Source organism: Solanum pennellii, chromosome 6, assembly GCF_001406875.1.
Source record: "Solanum pennellii chromosome 6, SPENNV200".
Taxonomy (NCBI): Eukaryota; Viridiplantae; Streptophyta; class Magnoliopsida; order Solanales; family Solanaceae; genus Solanum; species Solanum pennellii.
The window spans coordinates 30,867,011-30,888,342 of NC_028642.1; the positions used below are offsets into that span (position 1 = coordinate 30,867,011).

A 21,332-nucleotide genomic window follows, 5' to 3' on the forward strand; every position below is an offset into this window, starting at 1 on the left:
TTCAATTTGATAAGATTTATTTAGTTTTTGATTACTTTAGTTTAAGATATTCTATTTATCTAATCGTATAGCTAGGTAGATACATATTAAAACCTTGAATGTACTTTTTTCCTTTAAAGCTTGTAGCTCTAAACATGCAATCACATTTATTCGTAAATTTGAGTTATTATTGTAGTTCTGAAGAATAACATAAAATATGGTACTTTAAAGTAATTCATAGATGCAAGAGAATTTCCTTTCGAAGTTATAGAATAATATCAGAATAAAATGATACGATGTAAAAATATATATAGTGTACATCTTTTGTTCGCCTAGTCACCACAATGTGCGTAACCATCAAAAAGAAAAAATAACATTAGAATTTCTAATTTTCAACTTTAATAATCATCATATGACGGGTATAGTAGTATTCCATGCAATATGTATTCGGGACTTGGGGTCAAAAGGATAAAACAAACAACAAAAAATTAAATATAAAAAGCAAACAAAATAGACCAAATATAAAAGAATAAATATATAATAAAATCTATAAACAGAACATAATATATGTGTGCATATGTAGATTTTCTTTCATTCAACATCACTTAAACCTTGAAAAATGGCAACAGATATCAAATGATACAAGAAGCAAAAGAAAAGTAATATCGAAATTAAAGAATCAAGAGATACAATAATGAAATGTGACTAATTTTTTTTTAAAAAAATAATTCTTTTTTTATTCCTCACACCTTGATAATGAAACTGATGAAAATTCTTTCATATCATCAACATTTCCATGGTTCGTTATCCTAAAAAAAAGCAAAAAAAAAAAAACTAAGATTACTTTATAACAAAGTTTACATAAAAGTACCTTTTCATGAAGCACACAAGTGTATTTATAAGTTAATAAATATATAATGTCATACAGAAACTCAGAAGTCATGCTTAAAAAAAAAAACTGAAGTCATACAAACAACTCTTAGGTTCTTCACCATACATACACTTGCAATTAATTTGTAATTATTTCTTTAGGCTAATTCATTATACAATATAATTAATAATTATTTAATTTTCATGCTAATAAATAACTCATAATCTAAAAAATAATTGAAATATTATTACTTAATATTTAATTAATTAGGTTTTAAAAATATTTTAATTAACAATAAGGGCAAAACTGTAATTCAACTTTAAAGACAAAATCTTCCCACTTATAATAATATATGATGATTTGAAGATATATGATATATAGGCCGAACTCATAAGCAAATCCCTAAACTTGTTGGATTTTTCCGTTCAGGTACCTCAACTACGTCATTTTCCTATTGAATCACTGAACCACTCATAATTTGTTCCTTTTAAACATTGTTGGCTGATTTTGATCGGCTTCTATATTGTAAATGTCTTCAATTGCGTTCGTTTTGTAATGATTTTTGATTGAAGGAATGAAGACAAATTGTGTGTTAATCTCATTTGTTTTCTAATGTTTTCAAATGACTTGAAGTAAAATACAATTATACTTGAACATTTTCACTGTCAATTGCACTAATTAATGAGTTCTATAATAACATATGTATCCTCTATCAATACCTCTCACAAAATCCGAATGGACCAATATGAAAATGGTTCACCTCTGTTCAAAAGCATACTATGGAGCTTTTGTTACTTGGTCATTGGTGCAAAAGACGAGGATGACCGGTATAAATAGATTTGAAATATAATTTGTATTCTTTTCAGGATTACACTTATATTATAAATTAATAGAACTTTAAATCTTTTCTTCCGTAGATAGAAATTATTCAATAGGCGATCATATTCCACAATCATGGTTGTTAAAGAAAATAATTAGGAGGAATGTCAAAAAGACAGTAAGAGACTTATTTGAATATAAATATTGAATTTAGACTAAAGTTAGTGATTTGATAGAAATTGTAATTGAAGCCCTATGCTCCTCCGTTGGTTCAAAGAAACAAAAAGTCAATACACGACCATAGTCCTTATGCTAGAATTTCATGCTTTGTAGAATCATTTTCCTAAGGCCCCAACAATATCATCAATCATCATCTTTGAAAATAATGATGCTTCATCCTTCGTTTTGAAAATTTGTAGATACATGTAACTTTTTCTTGTTATAATAGAAGCCTGATAAAGATAAAATAATATTTTAAAAATATCTATGAATATTCTTGGTTTTTGGGGACATTTTTCATGTGAATTTCATTTGTATATTGTTTATGTTGGGCATCTAAAAGGGAGGAGTTGAAATTACTTAGTTACCTACAAAATGAATAGGAAAAAAATATATTCACAATCTTTTATAGTAAGTTCTATTTTTTAATATTAGGAAAATCGTATCAAAGAAAAACAATTTGATTTTTCCAATAGTAACATTATCAATTATTTTTATGATAATGATATAAAATGAAATCAACAATTCAAATTCGTTTGAAGCTGATGCATGTATTATCTACATTTTAAATTTTAAAAGCCTTCTAGATATACAAATATTATGACATCTTTAAAAGTATAAATTAAAATTTCATATTTAATAAATAACGCCACGTAAATTAAAAATAAAGTACAAAAATATCATTACATATATGACTTTACAAAGCAAAAAAGCAAGACATTTTCCAAGTCGGAACGTGATTGTTCCTTGAGAGAAAAGGGGAAAACACAATGTGAGTCATTAAGATTCTCTGTCTCCTCAAAACTTTCAACAACACAAACAAAATATTTTTCATACTTTTCTCGTCTTTTTTTCTTCTATATATTATTCAAGTAGACTTTCATTTCTTCCTTGCTAGTACTGACAAAAACTTCACTTATTACTCATCACCTGAAATAGACAAATTTAGTTTTAAGTATCAGTATAATGAATAAAGGATGTATATTTACGGCAATTATTATGATCTTAACTATTTATAACCAACACTCTAATATAAATTTTGTTAAAAAAGGGTTTAATTAGTGATTTAGGATACAATAACCTAAACTCAATAATTGCTTAATGTTTTTACAGAAAAATTTAATGCCTCTTTTATTTTAGTGTATAATAATTGTAGTTTATAACTATATATTAATAATTCTTAGTACCAAACTAATAGACCTATTACTAAGAAAATGCTTTTTTGAACCTTACTCGATCCAAAGTTTTAGTTCATGATAAATTGTAAAAGAATGTACGTAGAGAAATACAACAACTCACTCCTCTAACATGTTCGACATGCCCAAGACAAGACATATGAAAATTTAATACCATTGAAAACTAAATAAATTAGAGCAAAACAAATTAATTACCTGTGAGAAATCGCTCAAAATCAAATATTTATGAATTTGATTAAGGAAATTGAAGTTAGACTTTTTTATTAATTAACTCCATAAAATATAAAGAAGAAGTTGATGAATATGACAGACCGTTAATAGTTCTTTTGCAATGAAGAACAGCTTCATAAATAGATGCGTCAGAATCACAAGATCTACGCCAATCTTCTTCAGAATAATTAGCTATACTTGTCCTTGGAGTCAAAGTTGTACCTTCAGAACTTTCCCACTTTTTCATTAACATTGCTCCCTCCACCACCCTTGTACTAGTACCACTTTTGCATCCAAAACTCATTTTCTTAAAAAAATCCAACAATTTCTGAATTATTGAACATCTCTTATCCGCCTCCATATTGGACGATTTTTCTTGATCAGGTATACGAAAATCATGTCGATTAACATTAGAGAACCTCTTAGATGGAGGAAGTGAAGGATCCATTTCAATGAATGCCGATTCTTCTTCTTCTTCTTCCATATTGCTATTGAAATTATTTGCTAATATCTTCGGATAATTGTCCATCGACAGTCGCTTTGATTTTTTCAACAAGATGAAGGGATCTCAACTCTCAATCTCATCAACTTTTACATGGAAAAAGTTAAGTTATATGGGGTCGCACTACGTAGACAATTTTTAACGTGCGATATAAGGAAGTTTGTAACTATTATTATCTACTTAATGAAGATTGTATAATTTAATGATTTTTTATGATTCCAAAAATAGATAGTAAAACCTCCTCAAATGAATAATGTAAATCTTATTAAATTATTGAATTTTAAAATTTTATTATATATAAAATTAAATACAATATATATGTATGTATGTGTGGGATTCATTGTAAAAAAAAAAATTGTTAAACATTCATTGTAAAAATATGTTCACTATACATAATCTTCATTCTTTCTTAATGATTAAATATTATTCATCGTATATTTACTAAAAATATTCAATGTATCATAGTGATCAGAGGATAAATTATATGAACAACCAAGGAAATTTCTTGAAATCATATCAAAAAATGGCTTTTCATTTAAAAAATGTCATAAAATCAAAAATAACATATCAAATGTGTAAATCATTATGTGAGTACAAAAGAGATCATTCCACGTGGACTCAAAAAGATTTGCAGTCTTGGTACCATCAAAACTTTTGAATGCAATAAGAGAAGTTAGAGACTTCAACTAAATTTAAATTTTAATAATAAAACAAAATACAATAGAATTGTATTTTACTAAATTGTCTTAGATATATTTATATTTTAAAGAATTATTAATTTATAATATTAATGGAATTATATATTCATATAGGGGTTTTTCAAAAATACATTATCTTATTATCTTGTCAGAATTAATAATTTTTTTCATTAATCCAAGTCGGAGCCGGAGGAAAATATTATTTTAGAGAAATTATTAATTTATTGAGAATTAGTTTAATAATTTTACTGTATTACTAGTTTTGAAAATAATTAAATTTATTTAAAAATATATAACATTAAGAAAATAAAAAGTCATTTATCAATTAATTTTTCAAAAATTCATCCTTATTACCCAATTAATGAAATGTTACTTAAGTTAGATGTCTTTTCCAGAAAACATAAAAGGTGTTTTAGAAATGATTTGAGATTATTAAATATCTTCTAAAAATTGTGTGAAAATAAAATAAAAACTGAAAATATGAAGAGGAAAAAAACTGTATTATTTTGATCGAAAGATTCTAGTCCTTTTGCTAACAATAATATTTTAAGTCTGGTGGTCTGCTACAGACCAATTCCATATATTAAGGAAATTTTCAAAAACATACCTATCAACATAAAATATTGTGTCACAGAGTCTAGTATATATATATATATATATAATATAATATTATATGAAAACATTTATTATATATAATGTATCATATAAAATAAATATATAGTAGTATGTAAAATTATACACAAATAGGGGCTAACTTGAGTAATAAACTCAAAATTTGCAGTAGTGGCGTAAATATTTTCTCACAAGAATATAAAGCGTATTAATTAATTAATATTAATAAAAAGAATTAAATGAAAGGAGTAAAGAAATAGATAAGCAAACCCCACTTGCACTCATGAACATGCATTATATTACATCTAAAGCTTACTCTTAATTATACTAATTAATTCTAGTATATTTACAACAACTAAACTTCATAAAGAAGCTATGGCTTTATTGGAATGGACAATAATAGCCAAGAAATTAAAATGTCTGTTAGTAATAAACATGTTGATGCACTCATGTCCACAATCCCCAAACTAAAATAAAGCCATAGAATAATGAAAATTGTACCACAAGCTTAAAAACTACACATTACACGCAAATCTTTTATTTTGTAATTATCGTGAAAAAGAGTTAGTTACATTATATTTTTATTTTTTTTCAAATTATAATTCTTTTAAAATTTGGTGGAATCTGAATACGTTCCAAAATATCATAATACATTACGTTTTAATTTTGGATACATTGTTTAATGTTTCAATATATCGCGTCTCAGTGTTGGATATATCATTCAATGTCTCGATACATCGAGTATAGTGATGTATCTGACCTATACATTGTGTAAAGTGATATATCTGAAACGTTTACGTCCTGATACATTGTATATAGTGATGTATTTGCTCGATACATCGCATAAAATAATGTATCTGACCGATACATATATCACATAAAATTAATGTATCCGAGAACAAGAAAGTATAGAAATTTTTACAATTTTTTCAAATGATAAATATTTTTAAAAATATGGTAAAATAAATTGTGTATTTAAATCATTTTTCTCTTATTTATTCGTGACCACAAAACAGAGTCTGACCAATATTTAGGTAAATTTTACCATATATGTTATTTTAAAGTTTATCAGATAACAATAACTTTTTTTTCTACTTTTTTATCATATAAATGTCAACCAACTTGAGTTAAAGCTAACAAAAATATAATTTAATTTTGCTTACTTTTTGTATTTTATATCGAAAATATAACATAAGTCATATATAGTATTCCAAAATAAGTAAATTGCATTTGAGATAATTTTGAAAAATAAGCCTCTCAATTTCGATTCATAAATTTGTGGTTTATATGTCAACCAACTTGAGTTAAAGCTAACAAAAATATAATTTAATTTTGCTTACTTTTTGTATTTTATATCGAAAATATAACATAAGTCATATATAGTATTCCAAAATAAGTAAATTGCATTTGAGATAATTTTGAAAAATAAGCCTCTCAATTTCGATTCATAAATTTGTTGTGGTTTATGATATTAGGTTGTGCCTTCCTTCTTTTGTTTTTTTATGTACTTATTTTAACTCATTATTATGAATTAAAAGAAATATAATTTACCCATTTTACCATACTAATATACTCATTTGTGTAGTATATTTCATAAAAAAAAAGAACTTTTAAAATTAGCAAAAGAATTCTGTTACAACATCAATGACAAACTTGAACTTTACAAGCTTGACATGCATGGTCCAAGACTTCAAATATTAAAAAATCAAATGAAGGAGATAAATACAATTGTGTCCACAGGGAAAATCAGTGTTACATAGAAAAAATTAGGGGAAAATCTCTGAATTAACCTGTTACAAAGTTCATAAATCAAATTAAATTGTGGAACTATACTTCTATGTAGGACTTGTCCAAGTTTGGAGATTTAAAAATTTAGCGACGTCATGCCGGCTTTGGAGTTTTTTCTGATCGAATACTTTCATTAACATCTTGGAATTATTGGATTTTACTTTATTCGGGGGTGAAAGTAATAGTTGTAGTTTGCAGAATAGTTGAGTTTTACTTTATTCGGGGGTGAAAGTAATAGTTGTAATTTAATTACAAAAAAACACGTTTAGCTTGTGTTTGAATCTCAATTATCTGCCTCAAGTTTACTGGACTCCATGAGTTGTTAAATTCATAAATTTCATATCTAGACGATTAAGAGATGATTTCCCTTGAATCTTGTGTATAGGATGTTATAATATACATGCAATATTAAGTGGACCTACTACTTAGCTGTTTGAATTAATCAATTACATTTCGAACTGCTAAGCAACAAATCTGCCACTTAATATTACAGGTACATTTAAATCCGTCACTTAATAGTACAGATACATTATAAAATCATATATGCAAGATTCAAGCTAGGCAAATCATCTCTCATCCATATAGATATGAGATTTAACAACACATGGGTCCAATAAAGTTGAGGCAAATAATTTCATATTAACAGGATCTGCAGCTTAGCTGTTTGAATTAATCAATCAAATTTCGAATTGCTAAGCAACAAATCCACTTAATATTACTTGTACATTATAAAATCATATATGCAAGATTCAAGTTAGGAAAATCAGCTCTCATCCATCTAGATATGAAATTTACAACACATGAGTCTAGTAAAGTTGAGGCAGATAATTGAGGTTGAAATGCGAGCTAAATGTGTTCTTTGCAACTATCACTTTCTCCAGAGGCGGACCTATGTTGACAAACAATACTATTTAGGTAAAATAATTAGTAATTTAATCAAATAATATTAATTGAGCACCCATTCTATGTAGTAGTTTCCAAGCTAAAAAAAATTGAGCATCGATAATACAAAAATTTTGAATCCGCCACTGATTTTCTCCCCCAAACAAAGTAAAAATTCAATAAAACTTCACACCCGATCAGAAAAACACGTTGCACATAAAACTTCAAAGTCGACACAACGTTGCTAAATATTTTAAATCTCTAAATTTGGGCAAGTCTTACACAGAAGTATAGATCCACAATTTAGTTTGGTAGTTTCATTTAGTATGTTTTTTGAGTTAACCATCTACTAATGTAGTCATGGTGTATTTATGATATTGTATATAAATATTTAGGTGTATATTATATTTTAATTAACTTGGCTAAAATTAAATGACTATTACGTGATAAAAATTAGAAAATGAGTATTTTTTGTGTGATAAATTTTAACTTGAATAATTATATATGAGGAGTAAAAATATAACTTTTGTGTGATAAATTCAAAATTAAATGATCATCAATGAAATTTACCTTGAAAATTTGTATGCAAATATTTTTGAAATACAAGATGTACATAAACATGGGATTAAAATAATTACTAAATTATATTACCACTATTGACAACAATGAGGTTAGGGAGATCCAAAATTTAAAATTGAATACTTAGAAGTGCAAAAGAAAAAATGAGAAAGAATCAATAAATTAGAAATAAGGATATGCAAAATGTGATGGGACAACTCAAGAAATTTTGAACAATTTAAAGAATTTTTAAAGAAGCGATTTTCAAATTTCTTTGCAAGATTCAAGTAAAAAAATATACATTTTTGAAAGAAATTTAATGATTTTACTTGAGAAAATTAATTTAAATGATAGATCCGAATTTTGACTATTTTATTAGTACCTTAAGACAATAATTAATACGTAGAAGTATAAAATAGTCGTTTTATAAAAAAATATCAAAAAGAAATCAAAGATCTATATCACAAGAAGAAATTACCTAACGTAAAGATTGAAATGGAAGCATATCAACAATCAATAAAACTTCTATGATATCTACGTAATAAAAAAAGTGATTAAGAAATTATTAACCTCTTGAAGCCATTTCAAAGTTCGTTCAAAACAAAGTTGTTCAGGTCTGCAACTTTCTACTAAAATCAGATCAATTTCTCCAATGGGGGAGCATTTTTCTCCCTAAAGACTGTGCATTTTAAAGCTTTATATCATTCAAAACGTTACAAATTTGATTTTGGAAGACCAGTTAAATATAGTCAAAATTTGTAGATATTATTGCTTTTAAAATAATTTTTTCTTTTCAAAATATATTAATTAGTCAAGCATAGTATGGACCACAGATTTAATAATTGAGTCTTCCAATTACGTTATTGATTCGCCAAATGAATTAATTCTAGCATAATAAATTACATATTATTTCACTAATAATTCGTAATTACACTGTTCAATTTAAATTTGAAATCTATCACTAAATTTAATTTGACTTCCTATGTGTTAGAATTATCGTTATCAATCAATTAGATTAATTTTTTGACAATTTAATTGGTGAAAATCATTTCTCACCCCAAATTTTGCTTTAAAATAAAACTCCCCCTCAACTTTAAACAATAATCAAACTCCCCCCTTCATCCTAATTAAAATTTTAATATATCTATTATACTCTTTCATTATTAACTTTTTTTTAGTTCTTTAAAAATTATGATATTATCATTTTCTTGAATTCATGTAACAATTTTTTCATAAAGCATAAACCTTTTCATTTGGACGAAAAAAATATAAATTAAGTATATAATAAGCTAATGATGTTTTATAATGAAGTAAATTAGCATAACCAAAAAAATATTTTTATTAATAATAATTCAAATTCTAATATTTATTCATATAAGTGAAAACATCATAGAATAATAGTTATCCTCAAACTTTGAAATTATTATTCAAAAAGTTTTCTTAAAAGAGATATTGCTCAAAACTACTCGTGAAGTCATTTGGAAATCAAAGTTTCTTCTCATTTTAAATGTAGATGTAAAAATATTTACTCTTCAGAATACTTGGTTCCCTTATATTTCTTTTGAAAAACATGAAACTCAACTCTCATCATCCTCATTCTCATTTACGCAAGTCTCAAAACAAATTAAAATAATTGTAAAAGACTTCTCAAAATAGGTTCATACCTAATTATAGATATGAACGACTCAATTCAAGGCTTTCAATAACCATATATGGAACTCGATATTCGGAACTCGACAATTCCAAAACTCAAGGAATCAATGAAACTATCCATCTCAAGAATGCTCGACTCATAGGGTTCATATAGAATTATGGACATTAACAACTCAAGGATCTTCACGTGTAACATAAAGTAGTCCCTATAATCTCAAAAGTGCACTATATCATTTTAGGCCTACGATCACAATAATTCTGAACAACGCTTTTAAAGTGTTGCCTAAGAGACTTTTGAAAACACTTTTAAAGCGTAGCCCAAGTTTTTAACTTTTAGCTACGATAATATTGACAACACTTGTAAAGTGTACTCTTTAATGACATAATCTACACTTTACAGGCATTATTATAGCATGATATAATTAACAACAACTATTTACTATATATAGCCACACTTTTAAAGTGTCCTATTTTTATAATTGTAAAAACAACACTTAATGTGGTGTTATGTTTTCATTAAAATGTTATATTTTCTTCAAAAATTTCAACATCAAAACATGTCCTCCTTCCCATATTTGTTGTTCAAAAAATTTATTAATAAAACAATAAAACTTAATTTCTCCCATATGTGAAAATTTTTTGTCACTTTCCTCACTATACAACACACTTTTTTTGCACAGAAGAACCATAGATTTTGTGAAGAACGGAAGAACAATAGCTTTTTCGTCACAGATTTCCTTCAAAATTTATCACATATTTCTTGTTTAAGATTGAAGAGCCGAAGAACATGAATTTCCTCACAGTTTCTTTGTTAAAGAGTTGTTCCGTCGGATTTCGCAGATGAAAAAAATGCTTCACACATGGAGATCTCACGTCATAAAGCTTTGTGTTTTTGGAATAGGTTTCATCAGGTAAGAAATTCTATCTCTAAAATTCTCAAGTCTTGTTTTAGAGTTTTGATATTCTTGTGTATCTTTGAAAGTCTAAATTTTAGCTTAGGGTTTTAATATTTTTGTGTTGTTGATACGAATTTTGTTGATTTTTGGGAGTCTAAATAGTTTTTTCTTCTCGTGAATGTTGAATGTTCCAGCTGAAGTTAAGTTGTGTTTCTAGGATGAACTAAGTTGAAGATAAGTCGTGTTTCTCTGAAGAACTGAAGAGCTGAAGCTGAAAATATCTACGATTCTCTTCTCCTTGATACCGATTTCGGCAAGCGTAAGTAGCTACTCTACTAATCATCTTGTCAATAAATTGATTTTTTTTCTATTTAGAAGAAGAGAAAATAAGGAATTGATTACTTTGGGGTTGTTGGAATGGAACAAATCACGAGTTACGGCTGAATTCCAAAGTACAGGAAGAAAGTACGAAAATTCTAAACCCTCCAAACTAATTCCAAAGAACATTGTAGCACAGTGAGTTAGTATCTATCATTAATAGCTTGTGTTGACTTTCGATATAAAACCCTCCATGCTAATTCCAAAGCACATTATTGAATTGTAGTTATGCAGGTTAAATGGTACTGTTGCGAATGTTTTCTACATATTTCATTTGTTTTGGACATCCTGGTGGTTCAAATTGTATTAAGCCTGCAAGTGTTGCAGATGTTACATATGCAGGTTATTATGTAGTTAATTGATAATCAGTGTGTTTCCTTTATGTTATATGGGTATCTAACTGCTTGAGTTGCTTATTATATCATCATATGTACATTATACGTTTACTAGACTTACGGGTGTCGTATTGCATCTATTTCAAAGTTCAGGTTATTATCGTGAGTTATGCTATCATGACAACACGTTCCCTTGACCTGAACTAGAAAATGAGGGCATTGCGAGTTTTACCAATGTTTCTGTTGCCTGGCTTATCCTTAAGTACATATTCAGCAATTGGAAGTTTTACAAGGATGTGTAAGTAATTAATGGTTTTTCGCTAACCAAAGTTCTCATACTACTCGTTTCATAATCGTATTGTCTTACACACTCATTTACCCTTTTTCTTATTGTCCTTGCTCTTTGATGCTGAATGTGATTTAGGACATTGATTTTTATGACAAAATGGTAATTGCCCGAGAGATAACCAGGTTATCTATGGGTACTTTTACTATGTTAAATAAATGTGGTATCGTTCATCAACATATAGAAAAATAGAAACATTTGTAAAAACAGAACTCTTAAGTATGTCTTTTTATGCAACAACATACTACTGCACAATTTCCTTCTAGAGACTTGAGGTTGTCATTTGAATGTCTTTTATGCAGATATATCCAACATCTGTAAGGTCAACTAGTATCGGAGTTTCAACTTCTGTGAAAAAATTGGGGCCATACTTTCTCTTATTGTTGTGGTGCAATTGGTAAGAGGGTGCCATCAAATGACTGCAATCATATGTTTCGAAGCAGTTGTAGTCTTACCGGCAGCTAGTGTTCTGCTCATTTCAGTAGGGACAAAGTGTAGGGAACTATATGATACTCTTGTCTACATTTCTATATGATACTCTTGTCTACATTTCTACTGTCTTTCATTCTCATTCATAAAACATAAAGGGATTTATTTCTTGTTTGTGGAGCTTGTTGATTATATTTGGTGATGACTTAATTTCTTCATGGTGGAGTTGATCATGTATTCACCCAATACCAAATCATAGTCTATGAGTTGGAGCTCTAAGTTTGTTTGCAACTTTGCAGATAGTTGAAACTGAATGCTTATTGAGACCGATCATTTTAGCTGATGAGTTCTTGGTAAGACAATTTTGTGCATTTAATAACTTATAAACAGTACTAGTTGGAGTGATGAAAAATTACTCTAATTTTGAGTCTGTCTATGCTATAATGTAACTATTTTACACATTTTAAGCATCATGTTCAGCAACATACAGGTCACAGGATCAAAAAAAGGTAAAGAGAAAAAAATAAAAAAAAGCTAGTTAAGGGTTGTCTATTTAAGGTGTGAAGGGGGCATAGGAATGGTCACTTCGTATCTTACCTAGAAAAGTCTTAAGAATGACTCTAGTTAGGGAAGATGTTGATTATGTGGACATGATCTAAGCCTTAGGTAGTCTGAAAGATTATTTAGGTATTTTTGAAGAGGGCAGTCATGGACGTTATCTTCTTGGTTTACTTAAGTAAGTATTTTGATAGCCTTTGGAAGGAGAATGTCATATTATCTATGTGTTGATGTATTAAATGAGAATGATTCTATCTTAGGTAGTCTATAGGATCCGTTAAGTGTGTGTTGGTCTCATTATAGGTGGTCTTACGGATCATTTATGTGTGCCTAGAGAGGGTGTATGTGCGGTCTCTATTTTTATTACTTAAGTGAGTCTTAGGATAGATTTTAGTGAAGGAATTACATACAAGGAAGTGTCTAAATTAAATGTAAGGGACTTTACTATACAGTGAAGGGACTTCACTGTAACACTGAAATGGGTTCACTGTAAAGTGACCTTAAAATGTGTTAAATTGCTTAAATGATATCTTACGTCTTTCTAAGGTGTTAAATGTAATTTTTATGATCATGATATCATATTTAAGTCAAAAAGATTCAATTTTCTAATAAAATGTTTGTTTTCATGATTTTATGCATAAAACAATACTTAGTACAAGTGTTTGTACTAACTCCATACATTTGTTCATCTCTTAAGGTGTAGGTGAAAGGTTAGAAGGATTGTGAAGGAAAGCTTGGATTCTAGACTCGTTCAAGCAAAGTGAAGTATGTCCTCAGTTGACTCGAGGGCATACATATATGTCCTTTATTTTAAAGTATTGTAATAGACTACGTATATCTTAAATTCGTATAGTATGGGCCGTGTCCCAAGTATTCTTACGTCTAAGTATGGCATATGTTGAGACTTAGCATTTCTATGATTTTATATAAAAATATGTTTTAAGATATTCGTGTGAAAAGTTTTAATTCCACTTTACTTTTCATACTTTTATATGCGATGAACGATACGGAAGATCTTGTACAAGACCTCCGACAGGTCAAGTATGCCGGTTCCATTCCGAGAATGCCATATCTTCTAGGGTGTGGTTTCGTGATGTGACACATCTAATGTGTCCTTTTTTCTCTTTTTGACTGAAGTGTAGGGAAGAAATCTTCATATGTAATGGAGGATGGATAGGTTTCTAAAGATTGAGGATGAAGTATTGGTGAATCCTCATCGATTCGAGGACAATACCCACTTGTTACTTTTTGTCTTAGTGTTTATTTTTATGTCTTGTATGGGCTTAGTCCCAAATGTTGTATACTCCAAAGTATATAGGTTCAATGATATTGTAAAGGTTTAATGTTTTAACGGAAGTCTTCGCTTGTATATGTTATTGAAAGAGTTCTTCGTGTGTGAAGAAAAAATTAAATTCTTACTTATAGCAGTGTGTTTATTATGATATGATTGATACAAGTGGCTTAAGTGATACTTTTTGGAGTCTCATATGCCATGTTCTGACTTGAGGGATGCCCTACCTTCTAGGGTGTACTTGTGGGTCGTGACACCTGCAATTCTCGCAGCTCACAGTTAATTGAAAGGGTGAATTGGGAATTCACCCAACATCCAAATAAATGTGAAGGTGGTTCTTTTAGGTATTTTTAGGAAATATATGCGTATGAAAACAATAAAACATCCTCTTAGACTCTAGACTCCAAAGAAAAACATCTCTCTCGCATTAGAACTCTCAAGAGCACCATTGAAGAAGAAAAAAAGTTGGGGACAACATCTTAGGACAAATTCACAGAGGGTTCAAGATGGGTTTAAGACATTAATATATGGTATGTGAAGCTTATTCAATCATGGATTATTCCATCCATGAAGACCCCCTCTAGTATCTCTTCAATTGTGAATCCAAAGCACCCCAATCTAGTGAGGTTGTGTTTGAACTGTGGGTAGGGTGTGTTTGTGATCCCAATAGAGTGGGTAACATTCACTTATGTTCGTGTGATGATTATGTAATTTTTTTATAAACTTTTCATGGTGAATTATAGTAATTGAATTTGAAGGTGATCATGGTGATTTTAGACCATTAGAGGGAAGATGAAGGTTCTAAATTGATATTCTGAATTCAACTATATTCTATGCTATTTGATCATGATTGAATCACCTAGATATGAATGGAACTAGGTTTTTCTTGACTTGTAAAGCTTGAATTGAACCTATGTGATCATGCATACCTAGAATTACCTTCTAATGATCTAATTGACTAAAGTAAGCATGAAATTCAACCTAGATCATAATGAATTGAAAGTGATAATTGACTATGGGCTATTATGCCATTGATTCTAGGGATTTGAGGGTAAATTCATATAAAGGGATTAATATGAAATTTTCTTCTATACTTAGATATGAACATGATTAAGAAAAGCAAGTTTTGTCACATAGATGAATTTTAGGTTGACCTAAGGACCTAAAATGAATCAAGACATAATGAAGTAGATTATCTTGAAGATGGATTATGGATATGATCACTTTATGTAAATAGACTTGGTGAGATGAGACTACGACATGATAGCCTGATATGTGGATCTCATGATACCTTGAGATGTGAATCCCATGATATCTTAAGATGGGAGATCTCATAATAACTTGAGAAGTGAATTTTGTGATAGCTTGAGATGTGAATTCTTATGCTAGCTTGAGATAGTGGATCTCATGATAGCTTGAGATGATAGGTCCCATGGGTAGGTTGGGATAGTAATCTCACGGAGTCTTGAGTTGAAATACTCATGGTATCTTGCGATGTTGAAATCTCATGGACGCTTTAGTTGAATTACTCATGGTAGCTTGAGATGTTGAGTCTCATGTAAGCTTTAGTTGAATTACTCATCGTAGCTTGAGGTGATGAACTTCATCATAACTTGAGATGTAGGAAGTGATCTCTCTCATGTTTAGCTTTTTCATGTGTTGCAAGGATTCTCTATCATGGTAGCTTGAGAATGGTGATTGTCAAGGTATGTTGGGATGGAGGAAGTAGCTCTCCAATGATTAGCTTGGTCTTGTGTTGTAAGGATAATTGATCATGTTATCTTTACTTGGTTAGGCCAAAACCATTTCATGGTAGCTTTAGTTGAAAGACATATACTCTCCTAATGTTAGCTCGACTTGCATGCAAGGTGCATATCATGGTAGCTTGATTGACATGCAAGCTGAATTTCATGTCATAGCTTTATATTAGTTTCTCATTGTAGCTTAGGGTTGAGGATTTATGCTCCCTTATGGTTAGCTTTCATCAAAATGATTGATTGAATTGTGGTTAGGATGGTTTTATCCTTCCTTTAGTTAGCTTAGTTAGTATGTTGAGATGCTTTCCATGGTTTTAGGTCTATTATGATAGTAAGTTGAGCTTAATAGAGAATAATGCAAGACAAGTTAGCTTTGTGTAGGATAGTCTAGAGGATTACTTAATATGGATGGTAGTATGTAATGCTATACATACATGGAACAAGTATGACTTGAAACTATCTATGACATGTCCACTACATGATGTATGTTTAGCTTGGATAGTGCTATAGTTTCTTTCCATGAAATGATTGACTTAAGTTAATAGTTTCTTGTCAATATAAATTAAAGTATATCTATTAGATGACTCCTAAGATGACACGAAATAGGATAAGGAGACCTCAATATATGCTTAGTCTGTGATGGAATATGGGATGCTTCACATGCATTGCACAAGTATGCTTCGGGGTGGCTTGGGGGTTTAATGCTTATACGATATGATGAACCTGAGGTATTAGATATGAAAGTTGACTATGATCAAGAATCACTAAAGAGATGTACTTAGATTTGGTAGCAGTATGGGATTCTATCGTAGCCTTGCACTAGTACACTTAGAGTTGGCTTGTGAGACAGTTCATTTGAGTTAGAAGGAGAATGATTTAAGTATAAACTCTTAATGAATTTATGATTCTTTATTATACTTATGTTATTCACGTAATTCTTATGCCTTATTATCTTATGATTATTTTGACTAATCCTTTGAGATATATGTTTGGTATGATAGTGTCCATACTTAGAACATATCATTCTAACACATATTGCCTGCATATTGTCCATGTACGGTCTTTAGGATATTGACTTGCTTTCAGTGCTAGAGATTTCAAGGCTTTCACGGAAAGAAGATTAGTGAGTCCTCATAGCATTCGAGGACATCACTGCTATGTTATCTTTTATGTTTTTTCTTATCTCGATTGTTTTCGTGGGCTGTGACCCAAGACTATTATACTCATGATGTCATAGATGATTTTTGAGACATATGTTAGGCATGTTATGAAATGACTTCCGCATTATTTTTTGAAGAAAGAGTTTTAGTTTTGCCATACTTTTCGTATATATGTAATGAATGATGCCTAAGAGGCTTATACAAGACATCCGAGAGGTCAAGTAGGTAGTGTTGCAACCTACGAATGTCCTAACTTCAAGGGTGTATATGTGGGTCATGAAAAAATTTGTATCAGAGCATAAGATTATGAAACGTTCTTAGGATGTCCCAAAACCACGTCTAGTAGAGCCTTATTCATTGGTGTGAGTCACGACACATCTATGAATAGGAGGTTATGGGATGCTTAGGAAAGTTTCACTTTTACATTCATCAAGTCGTTCTATAGATCTATAAGGTCTCTCTTTCTTATTCCTTATCTGATTGCCTTTAGGATGTGACTATTAGATGGGTTATGCTACAAGATTTGAGGGAGGAAGGTTAGTTGAAATTCCAACTATGGCTATGTTACTTGATAGAGTTGGGATAATGGGTTTTGATGTTGTTTTTAGTATTAATGGGTTCATATATGGTTAGGTTAATGTTTCTAGAAGGCCATGATGTGTTGTTGTATGTTGATAGAATTTGGTGGAATAGAGTGTTTGAGTAATTCCTAGAAGGGGTGAGTGAATAAACTCCTATAAGGAGGGTAGAAGTATAATTAACCATGGTTTAATAGTCACCTTGGGTGAAATATGTGAATTTTAGGTGACATTTAGAAAGGAGTTCCCATAGGCTTGCTCCAATTAGGAGAATGAGGTTGTTATGTATCCTTGATGTTCTTAAGCTTGGAGTTCTAGAGATTGTCAGCTTGAGTGGTGTATTTACTATGAGAAGTTTAGTCGTGGTTGCTAGGCTCATGTTAGATTATAAATGGTGCCTAGTGAGATTGCCCTAAGGCTAGTATTTCAAGAAGAGAAGGCAAGCAAATTGCTTGTAGTAATGTGAAAAGTGCTCTTCTAGCAAAGAATAGGTTCTATGATCTCCAATCCAAGGGTGATCAAGAATAAACTCTTCATGTTTTGTGATAAATGAAAAATTCTCAGAATTTAATATGATTATGAATTGTCTTGTGTTTTTTCTATTTCCTTATGATGAGGAAATGATGTAAGAAAGACATGTATAGTTTATTCCCAAGTGGGGGATAAGAAGACTTTGTATGTGGTCTTTATATGAAGATGTGTAGTTATGAGTAGCTTGGAATTGACTTGTTTATTTGATTTGGGTATGTGCATTTAGGTATAATGCATATATGATGGGCTGCTAGTCCAGAATAGGTCCTTTAAAGAAGTGATTAACAGGTGTCATTCGAAGAGGAATGTTGCCCAAGTAGGGGATATTGTAAGGACCCAAAATGAATTAAGTCCAAATAGTGCCTAAATATACGTCAAGAGCTTATGAGGTCCTAGAAATGTCAATTATGGTGTTTAGAGGAAGTATATAGAGTTTGATATTTTGGAGATGAAACATCCGATGATGTTTGAAAGTTAGCCTTAGACGTACTTATGTGTTCTCAGTGAGTTTCGGGTATGTTGAGTGGGTTGTTTGGTGTTTAAACTCACAAAGAGGGACCATAGAATGAATATGAGTGTATTTAGGGTCAAGAAATCAAGGCATAACTCCCCAAGGGCCCGACAAAAGTCCCTCAAAGAGGACCCCAACCATTCCCTAGACACTACCTAGGCAATGTCAATCAATGAGATCATCGACGCCTTGTGTGTTGGTCGACGCCCCGTCAATGGGTGGGGGGCGTATGTTGACACTTAGCCTCCAGAGCTTAAGACTCATTTGTGTAGTATCTGACCAAGACGAGGGTTGCTAACACGGTCCGTCGTCTGGTCGACACCCAGTGGGTGGCGTCCGCCAATGCAGGCCTGTAATTCTCACAGCTCAATGTTAAAAGAATAGGTGAATTGGTAAATTCACCCAACATCCAAATAAATGTGTGGGAGGTTATGTTAGGTAGTTTTAGGCATTATATGAGTATTAAGAAATGAAAAGACCCCCTTAGACTCTAGACTCCAAATTAAAACCACTCTCTCACATTATAACTCTCAAAAACACCATTAAAGTAGAAGAGAAGTTAGGGGCAGCAACTTAGGAATAATTCACAAAGTGTTCAAGCTGGGATTAGTGCTCTAATCTAAAGTATGTGAAGCTTATTCATTGATGGATTTTTCCATCCATGAAGCCCCCCTAGTTTCCCTTCAATTGTGAATCCAAAGAACCCCAATCTAGTGAGGATTTCATTGTAGGTAAGCTGTGTTTGTCATCCCAATAGAGTGGGTAACTTTCACTTATGTTCATGTGATGATTCTGTATTTTTTTATGTAACACATCCAAAATGACTTAGGTGAATTTAGAGCCTAACACTTGTGTAATGTGATTTTAAAGTCCTAAAATTGTATATTATGATGTTTTGAGGCAGTATCAAGGTTTGGTGATGTTTGGAGGTCAAACATCGAAGAACGTCAAAGACGTTCAAAATCTAGTCGAAGTTGAACTAGTGTGTCGTAGTGTTTTGCAATGGAGTTTTCGGGTATTGTTTGTCACAATCCGAAAGCACCCCCTGATGTTAGGAGGAACCGTCATTTCGTGACCCGGCGTACTTGACCCTTTGGGTTCTTGTACAAACCCTTTATCTAGCATTCATTACATAAGAATGAAAAGTAGTGCGAAATTAAAGCTTTTCACGAATAAATTAATAAAAAGGAAATGTTTCATGAATGCTTAAGATATCTCATAGTCACAAGCCAAACTTAATACACTTCATATAATATCTTAGGTTCACGACCCTTTACATTGGAATCAAATACATAATAACTCTTAATAATAAAACTAGGAAACAATAGACTACGTCCACGAATATATGAGGACAGACCAATTCTTGAGGGATTGAATTTCCCAAGCAACGCCTTCGAATATTCCAAAAAGTCTTCAACCTATACTTATAAGTTATAGAAAAGAATGGGGTTAGTACAAAACAATGTACTAAGTATGGCATATGCAAAAATATGTAAAAAGGGACATTTTAGTAAAATGGATTTTCATGAAATTTAAGTAAAACATTCATGAATACAAAGGCAAAACATAATACTAACCATCATTTAATACTTTGATGAGAGTTCCCATAATTTTTAACCAAAACGACTAATTATAGTAACTCACCAAAACTTATAGTGAACTAACTTGACATTTACAGTGAATTCCTTAGGCATTTACAATAAATACCATTGAACATTAACAATGAATCATTTAAACATTCACAATGAATTCAACTTGAGCAATTACAATGAACAATCCTATTCTAAATGAGTGAACTTCCAAGGCCAAGCAAAAGGGAAAGTGAACTCATTTTCTGTAAGAGTTTTCCTAGCTCAGGATTATCTTGAGACTCACTAAGGTAAAACTTGATGGAAGTGTGCATATGCCTCTTTCAACAACCACAAAAGAGATCCTCAAGACTACCCCTTTCGGCTTACTCAACTCGGGTGAAACAAGCCCCTCAATAAATGGCAACACCTTAAAAGTCACCCAACAAACCACCAAAGTCTTCCTTTTCGGAATGCCTACTTAGTGAAATGAGTACATAGCGTCCCATAACACCACCTATCCTATGTAGTACATTATTTTAGAAGGTTTGGAACCAAGTCTTCCCTTTTGGAGTGTCCTAGCTAGTGAAATGAGTAGATAGCGTCCCACATCACCACCTACCCTAAGTAGTGCATTCTTTTAGAAGACTTAGTTCAATCGATTCTTTTTGAGGGGTTAGCTTAACAGACATAGACCATGAGAGCTAGACATAGTATCCCGATATTAACCCCTATCGGATGAGGGATCTTCACTTGCCTAGATTTAGTTCATGTTTCTTAGCTTTTACATGGATTTCCCAATAGCTACACCTATGTGGACACATAGTTAAGGGATAATGAGATTTCTACTAAGTAACTCATTCTTTACTAACAAGGAGTAATAATCTCAAGAGGTACTTGGAATTACAACATCTCAAATCACGAAGTGTAATCCACCTCTCCTTCATATCCTCTCTGTGCTAGGCATAACTCCCCACAGATTCTCAATATTATAACTTATAGGTTAA

General features: G+C 30.7%; 1 protein-coding gene and 1 long non-coding RNA gene across 8 annotated transcripts; one reads left to right on the top strand and one right to left on the bottom strand.

Annotated features, from left to right (window-relative positions):
• Nucleotides 1-2,542: 2,542 nt before the first annotated feature.
• LOC107022827 lies at nucleotides 2,543-3,907 on the bottom strand. The gene is made up of 2 exons (XM_015223411.2): nucleotides 3,397-3,907; nucleotides 2,543-2,818 (listed from the first exon to the last, which is right to left on the bottom strand). The coding sequence occupies exons 1-2, from the start codon at nucleotides 3,821-3,823 to the stop codon at nucleotides 2,808-2,810; spliced, it is 438 nt and encodes a 145-aa protein (XP_015078897.1). The 5' UTR covers nucleotides 3,824-3,907; the 3' UTR covers nucleotides 2,543-2,807.
• A 6,638-nt stretch (nucleotides 3,908-10,545) lies between these two features.
• On the top strand, nucleotides 10,546-13,878 carry LOC107021421. Of its 7 annotated transcripts, none has more exons than XR_003579047.1 (6): nucleotides 10,547-10,898; nucleotides 11,078-11,603; nucleotides 11,750-11,894; nucleotides 12,245-12,436; nucleotides 12,671-12,724; nucleotides 13,627-13,878. It is a non-coding gene; the product is annotated as an uncharacterized LOC107021421 (long non-coding RNA). The 7 variants fall into 7 exon arrangements; XR_003579049.1 differs by having other exon boundaries at nucleotides 10,549-10,898; nucleotides 12,245-12,339; XR_003579050.1 differs by lacking the exon at nucleotides 12,245-12,436 and having other exon boundaries at nucleotides 10,554-10,898; nucleotides 11,078-11,403; nucleotides 11,488-11,603.
• Nucleotides 13,879-21,332: the final 7,454 nt, after the last annotated feature.

What these genes read in the sequence shown, in the direction of transcription:
- LOC107022827 (XM_015223411.2), bottom strand. Translation starts at nt 3,823, where the DNA reads ATGGACAATTATCCGAAGATATTAGCAAATAATTTCAATAGCAATATG.